Source organism: Labrus bergylta, chromosome 14 (genome assembly GCF_963930695.1).
Source record: "Labrus bergylta chromosome 14, fLabBer1.1, whole genome shotgun sequence".
NCBI classification, from domain to species: domain Eukaryota; kingdom Metazoa; phylum Chordata; class Actinopteri; order Labriformes; family Labridae; genus Labrus; species Labrus bergylta.
Window position 1 is genome coordinate 20,146,641 of NC_089208.1, and position 20,436 is coordinate 20,167,076.

Sequence of the window (20,436 nt, forward strand, 5' to 3'; positions counted from 1 at the left end):
CTGCCTCAATCGTTTCTGCGCCGAGGAGAAATCAAAGAGCAGCCCAGTGTGTGATTGCACAACAGCTGCTCATGCGCTGCAAGAGAGGCAAAAGCGTGCTCAGGAAGGGCAGGGTACGGCGCGGGTGCATGAACGGGTGCCACTGTGGACGCTGGCTGGCAACAGAATTTGCGCAGTTGGCAACAAAGTAACACATGGCGTGCGTTTTCCACGACACAATACCAGACAGGCGCGATCCCCGCTCTGTGTTTCAGAAGAGTCTCTGTGTGATGTTTGCTCCCTTATTTTGAGTGTGACGATGCCTGTTGCTTTTATTTTCACACTTAAACTGAGAAACTTTTTATTGCCTGCATCTTTGTGTTTGCATTTTTTTTAAACTAATGTAGAATACTTGAAAAGGTGAGCAAGAAAAACCTCTGCAAAAAAACAAAAAACATTCAATGAGCTCGTCAACTGAACTCCTGCAGGGATGTATCCTGCCGAATAAAACTCATTTATTTGCCAAAGTTTCAAATCCCTTAATCGGTCTCTTAAGGGAAAATCCCATATTCCGGGACATGTGGTAATCCACTTTAGAGCCACCCACCCTGATGGCATCTTTTGTCTGAAATCACCTGACTGACAGCAACACTGGTGGTAAAAGTCAAAGTGGCAGATTTGTGACTTGAAGGTGACACATTTGAACCTGAGGGCCAGAAGGAGTAATCTGTGAAAATAAACTCTCTTGTCTCTTCAGCACTTCAGCCTCAGTGACCTCGAACAACTATTGCCAACTTCTACATTTTAATCTTGATCACATTTTACACTTTTGGCCAGTTAGACCAGAAAAAATAACCTGCAATTGTATTTTCTTCATGTCACGTGGTGCTTTTCTGCCACTGTCAAAGGCATTGCAGATGCATGCATTAATACAGTCGCTACATACAAAGACTGACGGCAGAGGTGATTTGAGAATTTTCACACTGACAGTGGAAGCAGAGATGGGTTCATAACAGCGTGCAGTCGGCCTCACCGACTGATAAAGGAACCTTTTGAGAATGTGTAAGTAAGTCAGTGACATTACACTTGATTTACAATTGGCTTTTACACAGAATTTGGGATAAAATAACATTTACATATTGCTTCTGTTTGACCTCTATGTTGTGGATGTGAACGAGCTGTGAGGAGCGGCTAATTAAATCCAGCAGGAATAAGTGAGCTTATGATTTAAACCCTCAAACTCCTAATTGTAATAAGAAGTAGAGCAGCACGATTGTGCTAAAGCTGTGTTTTAGTTAGGAAAGTACTCAGGCAAGAAGTTTAAGTTTTATTGTTTATGATCTGTGTTTTCATGGCATGTAAAGACTATATGTAAAAGAAGTTCAATCTCAGATAGATTTTCAGGGACACGTAATCCAAAACAGGATATTTCCTACATAAAAAAATCACATTTTTTACACAGGTTTATTAGTGAGGAGCAACCTCGGTACAACTTGGATTCATCTGCTGGATACAAAAGCCAAGGCACTAAAACAAGGAACAGTGAAGGCCACCAGGACAGCAAAGACAAAGAGGAGAAAAAGTAACCATTCACAAGGTTCCCAAGTTTTTTTGGATCGTGATTACTTTAAAAGGACACAACCTGAGGCCTCCACATCTCCCTGTTGCCCTTCATCTTCAGCAGCTGGCCCTCATTCCTGATGAAGGGCAGACTCTGCAGCGAGTACCAGATACAACAGACGTATACCACAGCTCCATATTTGGCTCTGGTGCTCACAGCTACAGTAGTGGCCAGCTGCTCGGTCTAAAAGGTTTTCCCCTATGCCGTTCCCCGAAAGCCTGAAAAGCACACATTCTGCTTGTACGTGCGTGCCCTCCTTCAATCGTATACACACACACCACCCACTCACAACCGTCGTACGTCCTGCAACGGGGCTATTGCTGTTTTTGTTAGACAGCCGGCCCTTTTTTGTATACTAAAGGAAGAGTTCAGCATGAGTGTATCTGTGATTAAAGCGAGGCCTTTTCCTTGCACACTTCACACCTACACACTCAGGAGGAAATGGCTGCTGATGGTAACTCCTGGAAAGAACTTACTCACCCCCTCAGAAATGATGTGATGAATACAGCTGCAACAAAAGGAAGCAGCGTGATGGAGTAATGGGAGGTTTAGCATGAGAGACAGCTGTGGAGGCCAAACTATAGCACAGCGAGCCTGAGCTTTAAGCAGAGGAATGGTAAGTATATGTTCCTCTTGTATGCTCAAAGAGAACGTTTCAAAGTGCGATGACACCCGTGACCAAAACTTAAAAAATGCTAAGTAAAAAGGAGGAGCGGGGACTTTTTGTTTGATGTAACTGAACAATAGTTCCCTCACAGACCTGTTCGCAGCAACTGCAAATTATTACTGACTCACTACAAGCGAGTATGTATGACGCAATGATTCATTTTCATTCAGACCGTAAATTGTCCTCTTTGAAAGCATCCACAAACGAGTTCTTGCTGGCTAATTTGAAAGCAGAATCTTGCACTGTCACCCTACAGTCAGGGTCATCGGGGAGAAAGACCACCAGGACAGCTGAGGAGGCGAAAGGAGAGGGGGGGAGGGGGTGTGTGGGGGTTTAGGGGTGGTGAAAGGGAATCTTTTATTATGCTATTAAATTAAATCTGAGATAAGTTTTTTGAGGTCCCAGGAAGAGTTAAAGAAGCTGTGCACACAGCACACAAAAAAAAAAAAAAAAAACTCATGTCCCCTCCTGCTCACATCACTCAGCTCTTCATGTAACAGCTGCTTCCGTCCATACACACATAGCAATATACTCACTCATTCACACAGAGGGCTTAACTGTCCCGCAAAACACTGCCAGATTACACTGGGTTTGGATTTTAAGTTTTCTGAAAAGACTTGGTGCCACTTTTACATCCTACTGGCAGGATTCGAGTCAGCATTTAAATTATGCTCCTAGTCTTTTTATTTCATTTTTTTAAAAACTATTTTCTATGTAATTTCATAAAAATAGGATCCAACAGCTGCCTCCTCTTTGACACATTAGCACATGCATTTCAAAGCCGATAACTCATACCATGCATAACCCCCGTCATATAGCCATGAATTACTGACATATTAGGGAGCTGATTTACGTCGACCTTACATTAGTTCTCCTCTGAAGTGACTCGTTGGGAGTTGAAGGACTGCTTGGCAAACTGCGCTCCCCATTGCTGTTTCAGAAAACACGTGGAGGCATCTGAAAAATGGGCTGAAGACGTTTTTTTTTCCCCAAGGTAAACTAAGATATAAGTGCAACCAAACAAAAAGAAAACACAATGCATTGGAAACACACATGTCCAGGCGTGGATGTTGATGATAACATGTTCACCTACATGCCAAAAAGAAAGCAGTTGAAACATGGAGGTGTTTCCTTTCTAGCAGGTATTATTAGCTTGCAGCAACTTCTTTAGGATTCATGTTTAAGGACGGAGTTGCTTGATATTCATCTTGAGTTTCCCTCCCTTTGATCTATTATTCCTTTAGAAGATACTCAAAGCACATAGGGTTCAAGTTCTCCTCCGTCCTGTTCTGTATGTGTGACCGCTGAATCCATTGGCAGCATCTCACGCCGTGCCCCTGATGGATGCATGATGCGTGTGCTTACAGTACGATTGCTGTGGGTGTTCATTTGCTCCCCACTTCAACTCCTCTATTTACCCTTTGGATCCGGATTCTGCCCCACTTATACAGAAAAAGAGGGCTGTAAACAATAAACAAAAACAACACGCATGCATGCAGGCAGCGTGGATGACGTGACGTTTTCTGCGAGCGCATCGGAAACTAAACATCAGCGCGGGCGAACTTCAAAACACACTCAGATCGTTGAGACACTGCAGCTGTCATGAGGCAAGACGCGGTGATGTCGCACAGAATAACAAACACCCTCGTTTAAGATGTTCATGCGGACGGAGGAAATAAGGAATTGGGTGAAGTTTAAACTGTTAAGACATTAAAATGTATTTATTTTTCTGTCTTTTGCTGTGATTGGTGATAAGATGAACAGGTTTTAGCTTAATAAACATCTTAGCAGCTCTAATACCTAGATGTGAATATGAGCTAATAGAGTTCCCCTAAGACACCAGTGTGATAAAAAAATATCAACTGATCGGTGATATTTTTTCGGCAGTTCTCCGGTGGCCCATAAAATACAGAACACTGGGCAGATGTGAAGGCCGGTTCCTCTCAGGCTGCTTCTACTTAACAATAGTGATCAATAGAAGTGACTGCCCCACATTCAGGACCACGCTGAACATCCTTTAGCGTCATTTCAGATGAGTTTATGTTGCATAGTAAGGGTGAGTCGGTTTTGTTTTTACTAGACAGAGACGTAAAAGGAGCGCAGGAAGTTGTTGTTTATCTGGTTCAAAGCAGTACTCACTGTAATGTTTCACTTACGCAGAGGAGATATGAGCACTTACTGGAAGGTCGCAGAGAAAGCTGTGGGAGTTTTACGTCTGAAGTATGACTATTTGTGTAAGGTCATTTTCTATTTGACAATGATGTTAACTAAAAGGCCCGCAAAGGTTACTGAATCATTTTGTGCAAACATTAGTCAAAGTGCATCATAACAACCTCTGGTACTTTTTCCTTTAAGGGACCCCGACTATCTTCAGCCAATATGAAACACAGGACAGTCAACATCATTTCATCGTCTATATTGGTTTTAAATAGAAGTGACAACTGGACCTCTGAAAGTTTCATTATATACAGACTCTTTACAAAAAAAAAAAAAGGAACAACATCAGAGTCAGACTGGTTTGAATTATCATAAAGATAAATATTTTCTGTCCTTGCTTAAGATTAAGTCACATCTGTTTTAACAACTGACGTTTATTTCAAACAGTCTCTTTGTGGCTGTTTCCTCTGAAGGCAAATGCAGTTTGTGCAACACACATTTATAGTCTTTGGTAATGATCAAATGGTGCATTTACTGTTTTTCAAGTGTAAAACATTGTGATTCTTTATCACTTTCAGATGTTTAACCACTGCTGGTCTGTTTTTCTCTGGTATACAGCTGTAGTTCCAAATCACAACCAATCACAACCTCCCGTTTCATTTTTAAAAGTATGCTTAAAAACACAATTTTAACATTAATGATGCATGAATAAATAAATGTATCTTGCTTAATGATGTGTGAGGTAACAATGTAATACTTCCTTATTGTACTTAAGTAGAGTTTACTGGTACCTGAGAATTTCTTCGGACTGATTTGAATTTTGCCCCTCACATTTTCATTCACACTTTTCATAACAGAGGGGAATCAACTTTGGTTGACACCTAAATTCATGGATCAATGACAAAAATTCTGAACAGACTATACCTTGTGTATCCTTTAGTGCAAATCACCCTGAGTAAATGTGACATTATTAAAACGAATGAAAGATGTAGTAAGACTTCAAAACAAACATGAAAGTCAAAGACAACAGCAGAGAAAAGGCCTCCAGGGATGTCCGACCAATGGGGAGAACTTGTGGCAATATAGATGAAAGTCAGCGTCAACCAGCAGACAAGTCTAACAATTTCTATCAGCTAGATTTTCCTATTGGACAAAAGCCATTATTTTAAATAAACCCTTTTTTAATTTTTTAAGATATTTTTTGGTCCGTTTTTGCCTCTATTAGATAGGACAGCTGTAGAGACAGGAAATGTTGGGAGGAGAGAGCGGGGGATGAAACGCAGCAAAGGGCCAAAGTCGGGTTCAAACCCACAGCCCCTGCGCTGGGAACTAGCCTCCACACGTGGTGCGGCATCATAACCATTAGGTTATATTTCCACCTCAGACCATCATATGTGAAACACTGACTTCAGCGTTCCTATGTATGTGATATGATAGGACGACATACTAGAAAAGATCACCTCTTAATGCTGGAGTCAACCATGATAATGATGCTACACCTTCAAATTCAATCTCTGCGTTGTTAGAGCACATCATGGTGTATGCTAAGAGGCTGAAATGTTGTTTTGTCCACTCAGTTGTACAAGTTATGGGCTCCTTTTAAGTTAGTTAAGCTTTGGTTTTGTGACAGTTTGGGGACTCTGACTTCAGGGTGGGGAGCAAAAAACATGTAAAGGTGGCGCATATGTACGCGTGTGTGTGTATGCGTGTGTGTGTGTGTATGCGTGTGGGCCGGCCGGCCTGCTTGCATGCATGCATGCGCGAAATTGTTGCTGGTGGGCCCCAGCATGACTGCTGAGGTTGGAGCAATCATATGTTCAGCTGTGATTTCCATCAACACATTCCTGGACGCTCACACACTCTCTCAGCGGAGCTACACGCAGCACCCCCTGAGGATGTGACCTGCAGCCTGCAGACACATGGCTGCTTCGCCAGCGCTTATCACAACACAGCAGCCTGCAGGATAATGGGAGGCCTTAATCTGAAGCCACGTGGAGCCCAGCAAACTTTGACTGGTGTTGCTCCTTCACACTGGCCTATAGAAAACAGTGGATGATATACTACACCGCTCTGCAGAAGGCCAGCAGGTCTTACCATGCCAGACTGATTACAGGGGAGAGGTCAGACCAAATGGACAACAAATGGTCCCTGCATCGTCTACACTGGGGGTTGGGCATAAGGCTGAAAACATCACTTTGGAAGAGGCAGTGATTGTAACAGAAAACAGGACATTAGATATTCCACACCACTAGGACACACACACACACACTCTCATACACACACTGTATCCCTTTTTTTTTTCCATCACATTCTGTCACAATGCCGAAGCTGGCAAAACACAAACAATAAAACACGCAGAAAAAGGTCTAGTGGGTTTAGGAAAAGAAAATTTCTCCACTGATTGATCGCAGGTTTCAAACCTCCAAACGCAGCCAGAGAGAGAAGAGAAGAGAATTAAATGAGTCTTAAGGCTGAAACATTGATAGCAAGCAACTTAAACATTCAACTCAGCAGAACCTCCAACCATCTGTGCTGAATAATTATACAGTAAACTGGCACTCAATCAGCTGACAGTGTGCGTTTCTCTTCCACTGGTCAAACAAAGAGACATGAGTAAAATCCCCCCACACACAGGGCCAATCCTTCACTGTTATTGGCAAACTGCAAGGCTGGCATGAAGCCACAGTGTACTGCGTGCTTTAGGATGCATGAGGGATTCACTTTGAGTTGAGTTGCACTGGTTATTTTTTACCGCCCTGGGCGACTTGCACACCATGCTTCAGAGTTACAGGGGTGTCACATTTGTCTTGCTACACAAATATTGATATGGGCTGAGTAATGACCAGCTGCTATGTCTAGTATAGATCATAAAGATTATTCTTATTTGGCTTTCATGGAAATATGGCGGTGATTCCTCCATATCTGCACACTCCTTTACATTAACTGGAGCTTTCGGTTTTTATTCAAGGAATGTTCGAGCATCACATAAATCATCACACCTCAGGGCTATGAGTGCAGCGCTCCTTGTGTAATTGATGCTATGCAAATCAACGCAAGGCACCTATGTTCAAACTTGCTGATAAAATGATTGAATGTCTTTGAAACAGGTGAAACTTAACAAGCAAACTACTATTAAACCCTCCATGCCCTTTACTCTGGAAAAAAATAGCAAGCAATAAAAGATCCAGCATGGCCTAATTTGAGAAGAAAAAAAACTAAAGTATAAAAAGTAATAGCAATCAAGAGCTACTTTCACTTTCCATCCAACACAAACACAACATGAGCTAAAAAAAAGAAAAAAGAAAAAGAAATCGGTGCCTGGTACAGTGCAGGAGTGTGTGTAAGCTGCTGAGCTTGTGGTGGCCTGTGTTCACCATGTGGTGGAGCTGAGTGATGGTTTTCCCAAAGTCTGCCTCCACCAGTGCAGACGGCAGGCATTTATAGGCACAGCCATGTGCTAAGTCCTCCCTGTCGATGTGACGGCTGGAATGATGCTCCTGTGTTTAACTAAATCATCTACAATATCTAGCTTTCAATGTCCGTCTGTGCAAGAAGCTTCTATTGATGGTATTCCTTATTTCTGGCATTTTTCTCCTGTTGACAAGCAGGCTGAAGTAGTTTTAGCATACAAGCTGTCAGCGCTGCAACACAGGTGAAAAAGCCATGCTTGGTTTAGCACCTGACTACATCAGATACAGTAGGGAGGGCAAGGCTTTGGCAACTGCATCCAAAATGGGTGTGAAAGTCTCCTCTGCAACACAGCGGGCTCTTGTCTTCCTCCTCTTCATACTTTTCTTCCCCTCTCACTGTCTGCCTCTCTTTTCCTCTATACCCCCTTCTCACTGTCTATCCCCTAATGTCTTTGTCTGCTTCCTGTCATGCATTCCCTCATTTTGTGTTCACCCCCCTCCTTTATTCACGCTCTCTTCTTCTTCTTCTTCTTCTTCTTTTTTGCTCCCTCTGTCCGTCTACATCTGCACCCCTCCTCTTGCTCTCCCTCCCTAGAAGGCACACACACATACACAGATAATACTGCGGCTACATGCTGCTTTGGCAACATACTGCAGCAGGCAGGCAGGCTTACTCCACTGCAGCCCTTTAACACAATAGAATTTCTCTCATGACCTTAGGAGGAAAAGCAGCTCTTTGTCTAATTAATTACATAAAATCAAGCTCTTTTTCTTCAAAATGATGCTTTAACTGCAACTTGTTTCCTCGACAGAGGCACCCCATCATTGCTGCAAACACAATGTGTATTTTTCTCAAAATATCTGCTGATTTCAGCTTTTCACAGGCATGATAATGACAGCACCATGAAATGTTTGCTGGCATTTCCTTTTGTTGACGTGTGTAGTTTTTGAGTGAAGCCCTCCTCTTTCCCGTTGTTTATGGACATACCACCTCTGGTTCGCCCCGTCTTGCCTTCTCCCCTGAAGCATGACGGAACTAGGCGTGCTCTTGTAACACAATGGGATTTTTTTTTTTTTTTTTTTTTATTGAACGGTGAACAAACATGTTTGCACATACACAAATACAAAAACCTACGGAGACAGACAGACATCTCAGGATCACAGCGCATGATAGGACGTACAGTGATGCCATTGTTTGAGCATCCAGGAGTGAGTTGAGGAGATGACAGTGCTGACAGATAGCCATGCAAGGAACAGACACAAAAATGTGTGTGAGATTGAATGCAGTAGGCATAAAAGTACACAATGCATATTTTGCAACAGATGTAGGGATATCATGTTTTAAACTTTGGATTCAATCAGTGAAAACACTGTCTGCCATATCATTGCTTCGTCATGTTTTATCCATTGTGGCTACTGAACTGTTCAATGCTTTGTAACTTTATATTTCCTTTGATTCTGTTGCATTACAAGCTCTTTTGCCTGCTAAGTTCATCATATAGAGTTTCATGGGCCACCAGTCGCATGTTCATAAGCCTTTATTAAACACAAACAGGTGCTACCACTAGGGATTCCCCGGCCTTTGCGGGGTGCAGAGCATGATTCAACCCATTTCATTTAATTGCCATCAACATGATCATTACTCTGTAATTACTGTTTAACAGATTAATTTTTCATAAATGTTGGCTCTGTATGTCTAGGGTTGGATTCTTACGTCAATGACCCTTTAAATATTGCATGCTCATGAGTGAAAAGAAATATATCACTGCATGGGAATAAAGCCAAGTGTCATAACAAGCGTACAGTATAAGTCACACGATCTGGCTATAAAACTCCACTGAAGCTTTTTAGATGTCAGGGAATAAAAAAAGAGGCAATATGCGGCCCCATTTAAATACAAGATGGATGACTTCTTTTCTGCACTATTGTTTCCTGGAGATCAAACTTGCATGTTGGAACTGCTGAGAATCTCTATGTTTTCAAACACAATGGGTCCTTTCTCTATATGAAAAGAGCTGCTACTCTAATAATGCAGCTCAGCTTAAGTCTGTGAACGGTAAACAATGGCACTAAAAGGTGGCTTTGACAAATATAAAGAGAGGGAAGGGGGGAGTGATTAAAGAGCCTGAAAGTGAATACAAGGACACTGAGTGATGCCCAAACTCCAGTCCCTCCCTTTTCATTACCAAATTTACCTTTCATGACGGAGAGGGATGAGAGTTATGCCCTTTGTTTCAAGGTCAGCATGACCATGAGAGGATCTCCTCTGTGGAGTGCCACAAGGACCCCTCTCAGGCCCCATAATATTTCTGAATCCCTGATTTTTCAAAATCACTGAAAATGAAGTGAATATACAAAAGTATCCAAATGCATGCACATAGGATTTGATTTTTTTTTTTTTTAAATCTGAGGGGACACTTTTCAACATCACAGACCCTCATCTCTACAGTAAAAAAAAAACTTGAGACATTTTGCAGATTAAACATCCAGGAGACCTCAGAAAAGTCATGCATCAAACGCTTTCCAGACTAACGTGTGTCAGACAACCTGCCATGTTTCTCCCTGACAGTCAAGATCTGGATAACACCAGGCCCTTCCTCGATCTACACAAAGCTACACAGATTGTATCTGCACTAAGAGCTCCTCATAGTATTTTATACTGGCTCCATCCTCTCAGTCAGACAATAAGCTACCCACAGCAGACATACACTCACTACCCGCACTGCTTTTGGAACAAACACAAACTCACCACCCCAACAAATGGAAGCAGCTGCTATCAAAACTCTTTCATCTACCACAGTACTTTGCAAAACTCAGCAACGCTCGCACACCACAACTGAATGGGCCTGTTAGATTCTATCACACACTCTGAAGATGCTTTTTTCTTAAACTTCTACATTCTGTCGAGCTGTGTTGTACATTTTATGCTCTATAGTGGCGGTCAAAGATGATGTGCATTGTAGTTTTGTGGGACTTTACATTGCAAACAAACTGAAATGAATGAAAGCTGTAAGATATCAGCATACAGTTAAAGTCTCTGTAGAGCACATTGTACTGTTTTGCTGAGTCATGGGCTGCGTCCACACGTGGGGACGGTAGTTTTTCATGCATGTTACTATAGTTACATGTCTGTTTGGGAAAGCTCCTTTTGATCACTTATTTGGCAAAATAATAATCATATCAAACACAACAATGTGCATCTGTGTGCCACTTCACTTGTTGCTCAGGGGTTGGTACTCACAGCTTTGGACGTTTACAGTGCCGGTGGAGTTGTCTCTTCCCAGGTGGTTCTCCACCACACATGTGTAATTCCCAGAATCCTCCAGTTTTGCTCTGCTGATCTGGAGTCTGGAGTTTTTCCTGTGGGAGACAACACTTGCACAGCTGAGTCAGGGGAATGAGGGCAGGGAGGAAATAGCATGGAAACGCAACAAGTGGAAACATGGGGGACATAGAGGCAGTCAACAGGGCGAGTAGCAGCATGGCAACGTCTCTGTGCTTTGATACGGATACACAATCACTAAACCTGAGGCCAAATTTGAGAAGGAAAAACCGCTTACCAAAAGAAAAGCACAGGACCAGCAGCTACTAAACATACTGTTTCATTAAGGTATTAATTTTAAAGCCCCATCTTGTGCCAATATCCTTCATCAGTAGGTTTTACAACTACAATGTCTACTTTTCTCCTCAAATTACCCAACAACCAACATTGTTCAAATCCTTGCTTTAGTCAGTTGCTTTAATTTCGTCATTATAAGCCAATGTAACTAAGAGAGTTCAAACAAGTTCAACTTTAACTCTTGTGAACTTACAATTATATTAAGTGTGTGGTGTCTTTAGAGAGTCAAGTCTAATGAGTGACAATAACTGGGCGAATGAGGCATAGACATAGAAGTTTAAACCAGGAGAAGAATGCTGTGCATCTGAGCAGTTTTTATCAAACTAAGTCTTAGAATGCACCCATGTTCTTATAATGCATGCACATAACCGGATAAAACAAGACACAATGATTTTGTAAGGTACAATGATGTTTTTGACATCCTAAACAGTAGCCCAATATGAGAAAACCATCTAGAAACTAAGCATCAATGTCCAGAAAAGACTGTAGTAAAAAAACAAAGCGTGGATCTGCTTGACTGCCTCTAAATGTAGCTGCTTACTTTAATGAGCAAGTGCCACTGGCATAAATGTAGAATATATATACATACTTGGTTTAATATAAATCTTTACGATACATTTCAGTAACAATAAAGTCTTCAAAATCAAAAATTGGCTGAATAACATTCACAGCGATCCCTCTTTAGCGTTTTTACAGTATTGTAATAAACAAAAATAAACCAAGAAATTAAAAAGAACATGGGCTGCCTTTCTATTCAACAGAGATACATGAATATGTACTGGTAACTTAAACACATTGGAACAATAGAAGGGCGTTCAGGAGATATATATGACTCGCACTATTCCCAGGTTTCCTCAAATTTATTTGTCTGAAGCTCCAGTGGGAAAATTATTTGTTCCATATATCATACATGACATTGTACCATTCAGATGGCATTTGTTAATACCGAATTCTTGGCAACTTTACTCATCATTCCGAAAAAGTGTTCAGTCACGTTCTTTCTGGATTAGAGTACGATTCCAAGGAAAAGGTGGATCCAGTTACAAATAAACATTCCTTCTGAGGGCATTTGTTAATTCTTAGCACGAAAGGTGTGAATGTGAGTTCAGGCCTAGAATTCATGTTTTCATTCAATTTCAACCTCATGATTTAGATTTGACAGAAAAACTGCGTTAGCACAGTCTGCTAATAATAGCCACCTTGCTCTGACTTCAGAGTGCCTCCTTCTCTTTTCATCTTACGCTGTGAGTGTTACAGGTTTACAGGACATGGTTGACTTGTACTCACTGGCTGTTCCTTATTTTGACTTTTCTGCTTTTCTTCAGCTCGTTGCCATCTTTGAACCACGTGTAGGTGGGGAGAGGGTTCCCTGTGGCCTCGCACTTCACTATGAGCTTGCTCCCCTCATCCACTATTATTGGATTCTTCATCGGTTTTAACTTTGGAGCCGCAACTGAAAAAGAGAGGCAGAGAAAAACTCAGTGTTATTAACCCCTTTAGACATAAACTGTAATTATGATTTCATTTGCACAGCTTGTTTAGGAGTGGGTTATGGTGTTTGGGGAGAAACAGAGAGACAAAGAAGGAGGGAAAGACAACAAAGGAGCCAATCATCAACATCTAGTTGGATTGAGCCAACAAGCTCTCTCATGTGACCAACAGATGTTGTCACTAGAGACCTTATAAACTCTGCATCTGACTAATAAACAGGCTGAATTTCACTCTGGTTTTCATGCTATAAAAACACCTGAAGCATTATTTAGCAAACATCTACCAGCTTAGGAAGAGAATCTGCAAGCACAAAATCTCAATTAACTGCAGCCGGTACACAAGAACGACCGCAAAGATTTTGACAAGAAAATAACTAGTTTGTCGTAATGCCAATATCAAAAAGAGCTCTTAACATTTGCAGTACTTTTTTTTAAATTGAATACCTGATGCCACTTTTTAAATAAAGTTATTTCATTCTATTGACGATTGGAGGAAACACTTTCAGTTTCTCTGTATTCTCATTTAGTTAAGATAGTTATTTGCAACAGTGAAAACAAAAATGAAACATGAAAAATGATCTTTGCCAAATGCACAACACACACACATACTCACACACACACACACACACACACACACACACACACACACACACACACACACTTGCCAGCTGACAGCTGCACACATGTTTAGAAGAGGACTCATCCAGTGAGTGAGAGAGAAGGGGTGAACAAGGGTCAATCAGGAGATGTCCAAGATGCCCCTCCCCCCATCCCCCCAACACCCCCTAGTCTCTCGCCCTCTCCCCCTTTGTAACAATTACGATTTCATGCAAACTCTAAACAGAGCAGTGGGATAAATTACAGCTGTTTGCGATGCATCACCTCAGAAGGGTGACACCAGAATGAAGACAAACAAAGCATGACAAGAGAAGTGAAGTGCACATAATGACTTCAATTAAATGTGAAAATGGAGGTGCACCAAATTTATCCCCCTGTCGTCCTCTTTTTGGAGAGACTGTCCTACTTCACTGACCCACTAAAGGCGACACGTCTGTATGGGAAGAAAAAAAACAAATTAATGATGCTGCACTTTTTCTTATCTTTGTGGATTAAAGTCAAAGCATTGGATGAGTTTAGAGAGAAGCCTCTAATTTTTTGCTAATGCAGTATTTAAAACTTCCAATTTGTAGATGATGATGTGAAGTGTTTATGTGTTATGTGTTTAAAAACAGATACTGTACAACTTCTAATAATGGTTCAGACAAAGCACTATTTCAAAGTTGCTTTGGAAGACAGTTTTCAAACTTGCTTCACGGACTGTACTCACACAAGCATCATTCTGTTTCTTTTGGACACATGTTGAAGATCAAATTTTATTTTGTTGTGTGTCTTGTTACTTTTACTCCTTACTTATGATCAGCAAACTGTTTCACCACTAAAGACAAATGATTGAGACCTGCTTTTATTTGTTTTTTTTTATTGTTTTAAAATGTGCATCAACACCAGGCTAGTAAAAGGGATGGGGCCTTAAATTGAGATTATTTGAAGTTTTACGGCATGTAAGGTCCTACAAAACAGCTACCATGATGATCTCGGTCATTGTTTTGAGGGGATCTTTGCATTAATTCTGCAGAGGTTTCAATCATTTACCACTGATCATACCTCAGTTAAATTTATTTGTTACTTACACAATCATTCAAACACAAAATGCACTTTTTTATTCTACATGACCCTGGATATCATGGAGGGCTTCTTTAATAGATCCGGTTGGCTCTGTCAAATCCGATCACTTTTTTTATTCCAATTTTTATCTTATTTGATATACTTTATTAATCCCAAAGGCGAAATTATAACTTTTCACTTTGTTATTGTGAGACATGCTGCTCACACATATAGGCCACAAATGAGCCCAGACAGGACCTATAGACGTGTACTGTTTATGGAAAGCTGTCAGAGTGAGGGGGCTGCATAGGGACTGGTGCACTTGGGGGTTTAATGCCTCGTTTAAGGTCACCTCCACAGTGCTCAGGAAGTGTCCTACCACCTCCAATTCAAAACTTGGTACTGGGACCTGAACCAGCGACTCCTCAGGTTCCCAACCCAAAGTCTGAGCTACTGACGCTCTTTCCACCACATCTCCTTAAAGAAGGTGGAGGTTAAAAACCGAGGTTCTCTGTGGTGTAAGTTATTAAGTATTTGTCATATTGTAGTGTTGATGATAATTATGTTGATGTACTTTGACAAAATGAGACCAGGTATTCTGTACATGTTGAATGGATGAGAGCAGATGCCTGTTAATGTGGATGTTACAATATCATTTGATCAGAAAAGTACTTTGGGAGGAATCATCGACAGCTCTTAAAACCTCTGATTTTAATTAAAATATGTATGCACTTTTAAAAAAATTCTGAAGATCGTTTCTGCTTTTACCAGATATAACAGCTGAAGTGAGACAGGAAAAACAGGGGAAAAAAGTTGGGTATGACCTGCGATGGGGTCTGTAGCCTCTGTACATGGGTGTTCCTTCTCTACCAGCTGATCTTATACCGATCTTATTACCGATCTTATTACCGATCTTATTACCGATCTTAGATCTTATAAAAGATCTGTCTTGAACTCTCCTTTTGGGTCCATTTTGCAGCCCTGTGAACGTCTTTCCTTTTCTGCATCTTGTCCAGTCGATGTCTGTGTAGCATTTCGAAATGAACAAATCTTTGTGCCTACTTTAAACTGTCACTGAAAACGTTAAGGCATGTATGTAGGACTCTTTATATCTTCAAGCTGTGTATCACTAGCAGTGTGGGTATTAAAAATAACCACAGAAATTGTTAAACTCTTTGTAGATGTTCGTGTTTCTTTTTGTTAGTTATATAGAGGCATCTGTTTTGAATCGAGTCTCATAAACTTTTTTAAAAAAGTGCAGATATTCGTTGCTTAAGGGCCACTAATGATCAGTTTTCATACCCTTCACATTAAATGCAGGCAGGATTATTCAAAGACAAGGAATCCAAAATCTATTAAAAGAGACTTGTCAGTCTGATTTTGTGCTGCAATAACAAAACAGTAAAATGTCAAATTTGAAATAGCTCACAAGCATCACAGATCAATGGAAAAGTGAAACTATTCTTAGTTCAATAGCAGCTATTTGTTACCAAAATGGTTCTGTTTCTGGAGAGACAGTAGGCTTTTATCAGTGAGCGGCTTCCTGTTGGAAAATGTGAGTGATGATATTCATGGCACTGGAAAAAGTAAAGACAAAGATTCAAACATGAGGCAGATGTTCATTTGTACTGTGATGCTTAGTAACCCTAATGAGCTTATTCTCATGATGTTTTTTTTTTTTTTTGGTTGTGCTGCAAATGCTCAGGCAGTTAGTTCAAGATTTGATTGTCCCAAAAGGGTTTAGGACAATAAAAGCCTCATTTAGGCAGCAAGAAATAAATGTGTTTTTCTTCTGAAAGTCATAACATTATATAAGAAGAACATATACTGTATATCGGCATTTACAATCAGCTCTGAGAGTGGGGTGAGTTTATCGATAGCCTCCAGCAGGGCCATACACTGAACATGAGACTCCTGATGCTCCAGATGTTCTTCATTAAACATTTCTATTATTTAGCAAATGTAATGGACTGTATGGGACTTGATTTTAAATAAAGATTAGAACGCAGAATGTCTTATGGTTGACTGATCCCCCTAATTTTCACATTACGCTGGCTAATGGAAAATTAACAACATTGTATCTGTTGTATTGTAGAGAGAGATTATTTAACTAACATGTGAACATGGGTAATTCTCTATAAGTAGCTTCATCAGATAGTTCCACAAAATGTTCTGAAGTTAAAATGTAGCTTGGCGAGAAAGAACTCTGATCACTGGATATTGCTGTATCTGGTGACTTATAAAACAAACAAAAGCCGTATTTCTGCATCTGTGCATGATTTCCAAACAAACTCAGCTCTGCTACATCAGTCCAGCCTGAGGAAAGGCCTGTCAGTCATAATCAGAGAGCAGAAGAAATGGAGTTGCAACATAAAGAAAAATGCTTCATACTGCCTGGACACAGGTTTGTCCTTGCCAAGCAAATTAAACAAACTTTGCCCTGGCCTGGAAAGTTGCAGAAACACATAGCTGCACTTCTCATCAGCTCAGAGAGCCAGATGTGTGACAGGATCTGCTCCATCTACAGGAGTTCAGATGAAGACATAGGCCATCAGAGGTTCCAGCATCTAGATACAGATGTTTAACATTATGATGCAAAGAGATTAGCCTTTCAAGTCTGTATTAGGTAATTTGTGTCTTTTCAGTTCATTATCTGTGTAATGTTAAATAATCTATTGTGTGGCCTCTATTTAAAAACGCAAAAATAACAAACTGTCAGCTTAATAAGTGATCCTTGTCCTTTTTTTTTCCAACCACAATCCATGTTTTCCAACATGTTGTATAAAGAATCTTAATTAATAGAAATAAAATAACTCTTGGTGACAAATGGTTATCTCCTTTTCCGTTACAGCAGTGGAAAAAAAGTGTCCAGCAGCGATGATAAAGCCTAGCCCCAACAACAGCCTGATTCTCTCCGTTTGAAGCCGAGGGGCAGCTGCAGACATGGACTATAAAAAACAAATTTGAGAATAGAAGCCTAACTGGCGTGTCAACAGCTCATGCCTTGGGTAACAGTTGGAAACCTTGGTCCGGAGAGGTTCAAAAACAAAGTCTTGATGAATTAACAATGCTTTGCTCCTATTATTGAGTTAACATTTTCTGTTTTACTTCCAGGAGCTTAGAAAAGGAATCTGAGGCATGCCTTTGTGTTTCCCCTTCTAGACAAAGTATCCCTGATTACTCTGGTGTTATGTCACTTCACTGCACGTTGTCAAAAGACAAATTACATGGTGAGACAGCCAGAGAAATGGGTTCTGCATGTGGGAATGGTCTGCACACTAGTCACTGTAACACAACATCTGTTCAAAGAGATCATTTCAACAGCCTCCCACCACAACCCAAACACTTTCGCCCAACAGTTATCTGCTTGCGTTGTTTATATAGAAGGCGAAATGCACAGAGTTCCTCGTACTTCAGCCTTTCAAAAAATGTATACCTTAGGTTTAATGTTTTTTAATGAAGATGTCCAACACTGAATACTTTGTTGATTTGGTCAACTTTTGACCAACATCCAGTTTTGATCGATAAGATGTTCCACCAATAGGACATGAATTTATGGATAGAGGTCCATGACTACTGCAAATTTATCTTTGCTTTAAGTCATTAAGCATTACCCAAGGTTTCTGTGCACAGACTACATAGCCAGCATATAAAAATATATGTAGTCAACAAAGTAAACCCAATGCATGAATTAAAAAACCTAATGCCAATGTTTCAATAGTTTAGAGATTGTCGACTTGTAAAAAAAAAAAAAAAAAGATCTACAAAACTGATGTCCTTTGCATGAAAGTTCAAAGGAAATCTGCACAGATCTGTTTTCCAAAAAGAGCTGTGTGCCAAAGAACCATCATGAAGACAGTTTTCTGTCCACACAGTGTATACAGTAACTGATGCAAAAAAGGTCTATGTTTGTTTTTTTTGTATAAAAAAAATCAAAAATCAAAATTACTTAGGGGACTAGGAACTCAAGGGGACTCCAAAACTGTCCAACTGTAGCACTATTTATTTAACACATCTAAACTGTGTACAAAACCGTATTGCATGAAGCCTATTCAATTGCTGAAACAGTTCATCACACTATTCAATAATTAAATGGACTATGAGCTATTTTAAACACTAAACTTCACTAAACTTAAACTGCGGCGTGTATGTAAATAATATCAAATTGGTTTGCAGAGTGTGGCTAACGTAACCAGCGCTACCAGCCTTCTGTCCTTACTGGTTAATGTTCACATGCCTTTGCTGTGGATACACATTAGTCCAGTCAGGTGGTATATGCCAGTTCAACCTGGTATGCGACATGCCATCTGCGCACTGTGCTGGTTTACATCCGGACTTTAGAGCCGGGAGAGACAGCTAATTAACTGGCGCTACAGACCCTGTAAGCGGTGTGCGCCTGCGTTACAGTGCATACACAACATTAACCGGCATTCTGGGCCAACATTCATTATAATATTCCAAATGAGTTTCACTAATGATAATATTTGTTGCTGACTAGTGAGGGGGAAAATGTTCAATCGTTTATTCGCAAACTTCCCTAGATTAAACTGTAAAATCTAATCTTGAGATTCAGGGGTTGTTTAATATAAGAGGCATTAAAAATTCCACATGATGAACCCCTGCTGCTTTTTGATAACATCTATGGATACATAAGGTGACTGCACTTGCTACGTATCTGGAAAACAGCACACAGTAAACTACAAAAGAGTATCCACCCACTTGACACATTCATGATTTTGAGATATTTGTAGGATTTACATTTATGTTCTTGGCCCCAACTTTGCAAAAATAGTCCATGTAGTGTGTATGTGAAATAGCTAATGCGCAAAAAAAAAGATAAAACAAGATGGATAATTATCTTTGCTTACATGCAGCTTTATGCTAAAATCCCCAGTATGAAGAAGAAACAGTTATCTCTCCAAAAGCTACAGATTTCAAGCTTACAAATGTAGATATTTATTCACAACATTTCAGCTTTACAGATGCCCAAGACGCACTTAGGCATCTACATGAAAAGCAACAGGTTTTCTTCTAACCTTTAACTCTTCTTAGCAATATTGATAGCTAAAAGGACTGATCGTTCTTAAGCAGATGGGACATAAGGCCCCGCCAGGGAAGTCTTTGTTGGGCAGTGGATGGATTAAATAATACAGGACTCTCATTCAAACATCAGCCGAAGCACCCCGCTTCAATTCAACCACTTTTTCAGCTTCAGTCACTGACACATAACCAATAATTTTATAGCGATATTAATTCAAAGGGCTCTGAGAAAGGCTTAATACAGCTGTGTATATTGACATATATTTTCAGGAGTATTTTTCAATTTCTGTATATTTTACTCAAATTCTTGTTATCTCAACAACCTCCACTCCAGTTTCAATGTCACTGTTCCACTTGTCGGCTACAAAAGAAGCTTCAGAATCATGCTGGCAGGGGAAATAAAAACTGCTCCTTCACCATATTTAACAGCAACATATGGCACACTCTAGTATTGCTACTAAAACAGAGTAAGGATTTAGATAATACAATGCTGTTTGCAGCTTTGCCAAATTAAAATACACCACGCTATGATGACAAAATAACAACCTTAAAACTACGCTGAAGAGTAAAAACATCAAAATTCCCCATAAACTCATGCACAGAAGATGACAGAGTTAGTTTGGACACTTTATTTGGAAAGATTTGCACGTTTAGCGTGGTGAAACCATATGTCAACTTCAGGACTACTGTCTACACTATTGAGCTCCATAAAGAGATCTAGACTTTGTCACCACATGACAAATAGCAGTGACCAGGATTAACAAAGACGCCAAGAAAACGACGTTAAAGTG

At 40.4% G+C, this 20,436-nt stretch overlaps 1 protein-coding gene across 4 annotated transcripts in view; it reads right to left on the bottom strand.

Annotated features, from left to right (window-relative positions):
- Positions 1-20,436, bottom strand: part of nrg2a (neuregulin 2a) — an 81,285-nt gene that overhangs the window by 31,069 nt on the left and 29,780 nt on the right. For all 4 annotated transcript variants that reach the window (XM_065962991.1, XM_020633356.3, XM_020633357.3 and 1 more), the window contains exons 2-3: positions 12,741-12,906; positions 11,076-11,194 (exon numbers count right to left, since the gene is read on the bottom strand). In XM_065962991.1, coding sequence (XP_065819063.1) covers positions 11,076-11,194; positions 12,741-12,906 — 285 coding nt within the window. The remainder of the gene's footprint in view (positions 1-11,075; positions 11,195-12,740; positions 12,907-20,436) is intronic.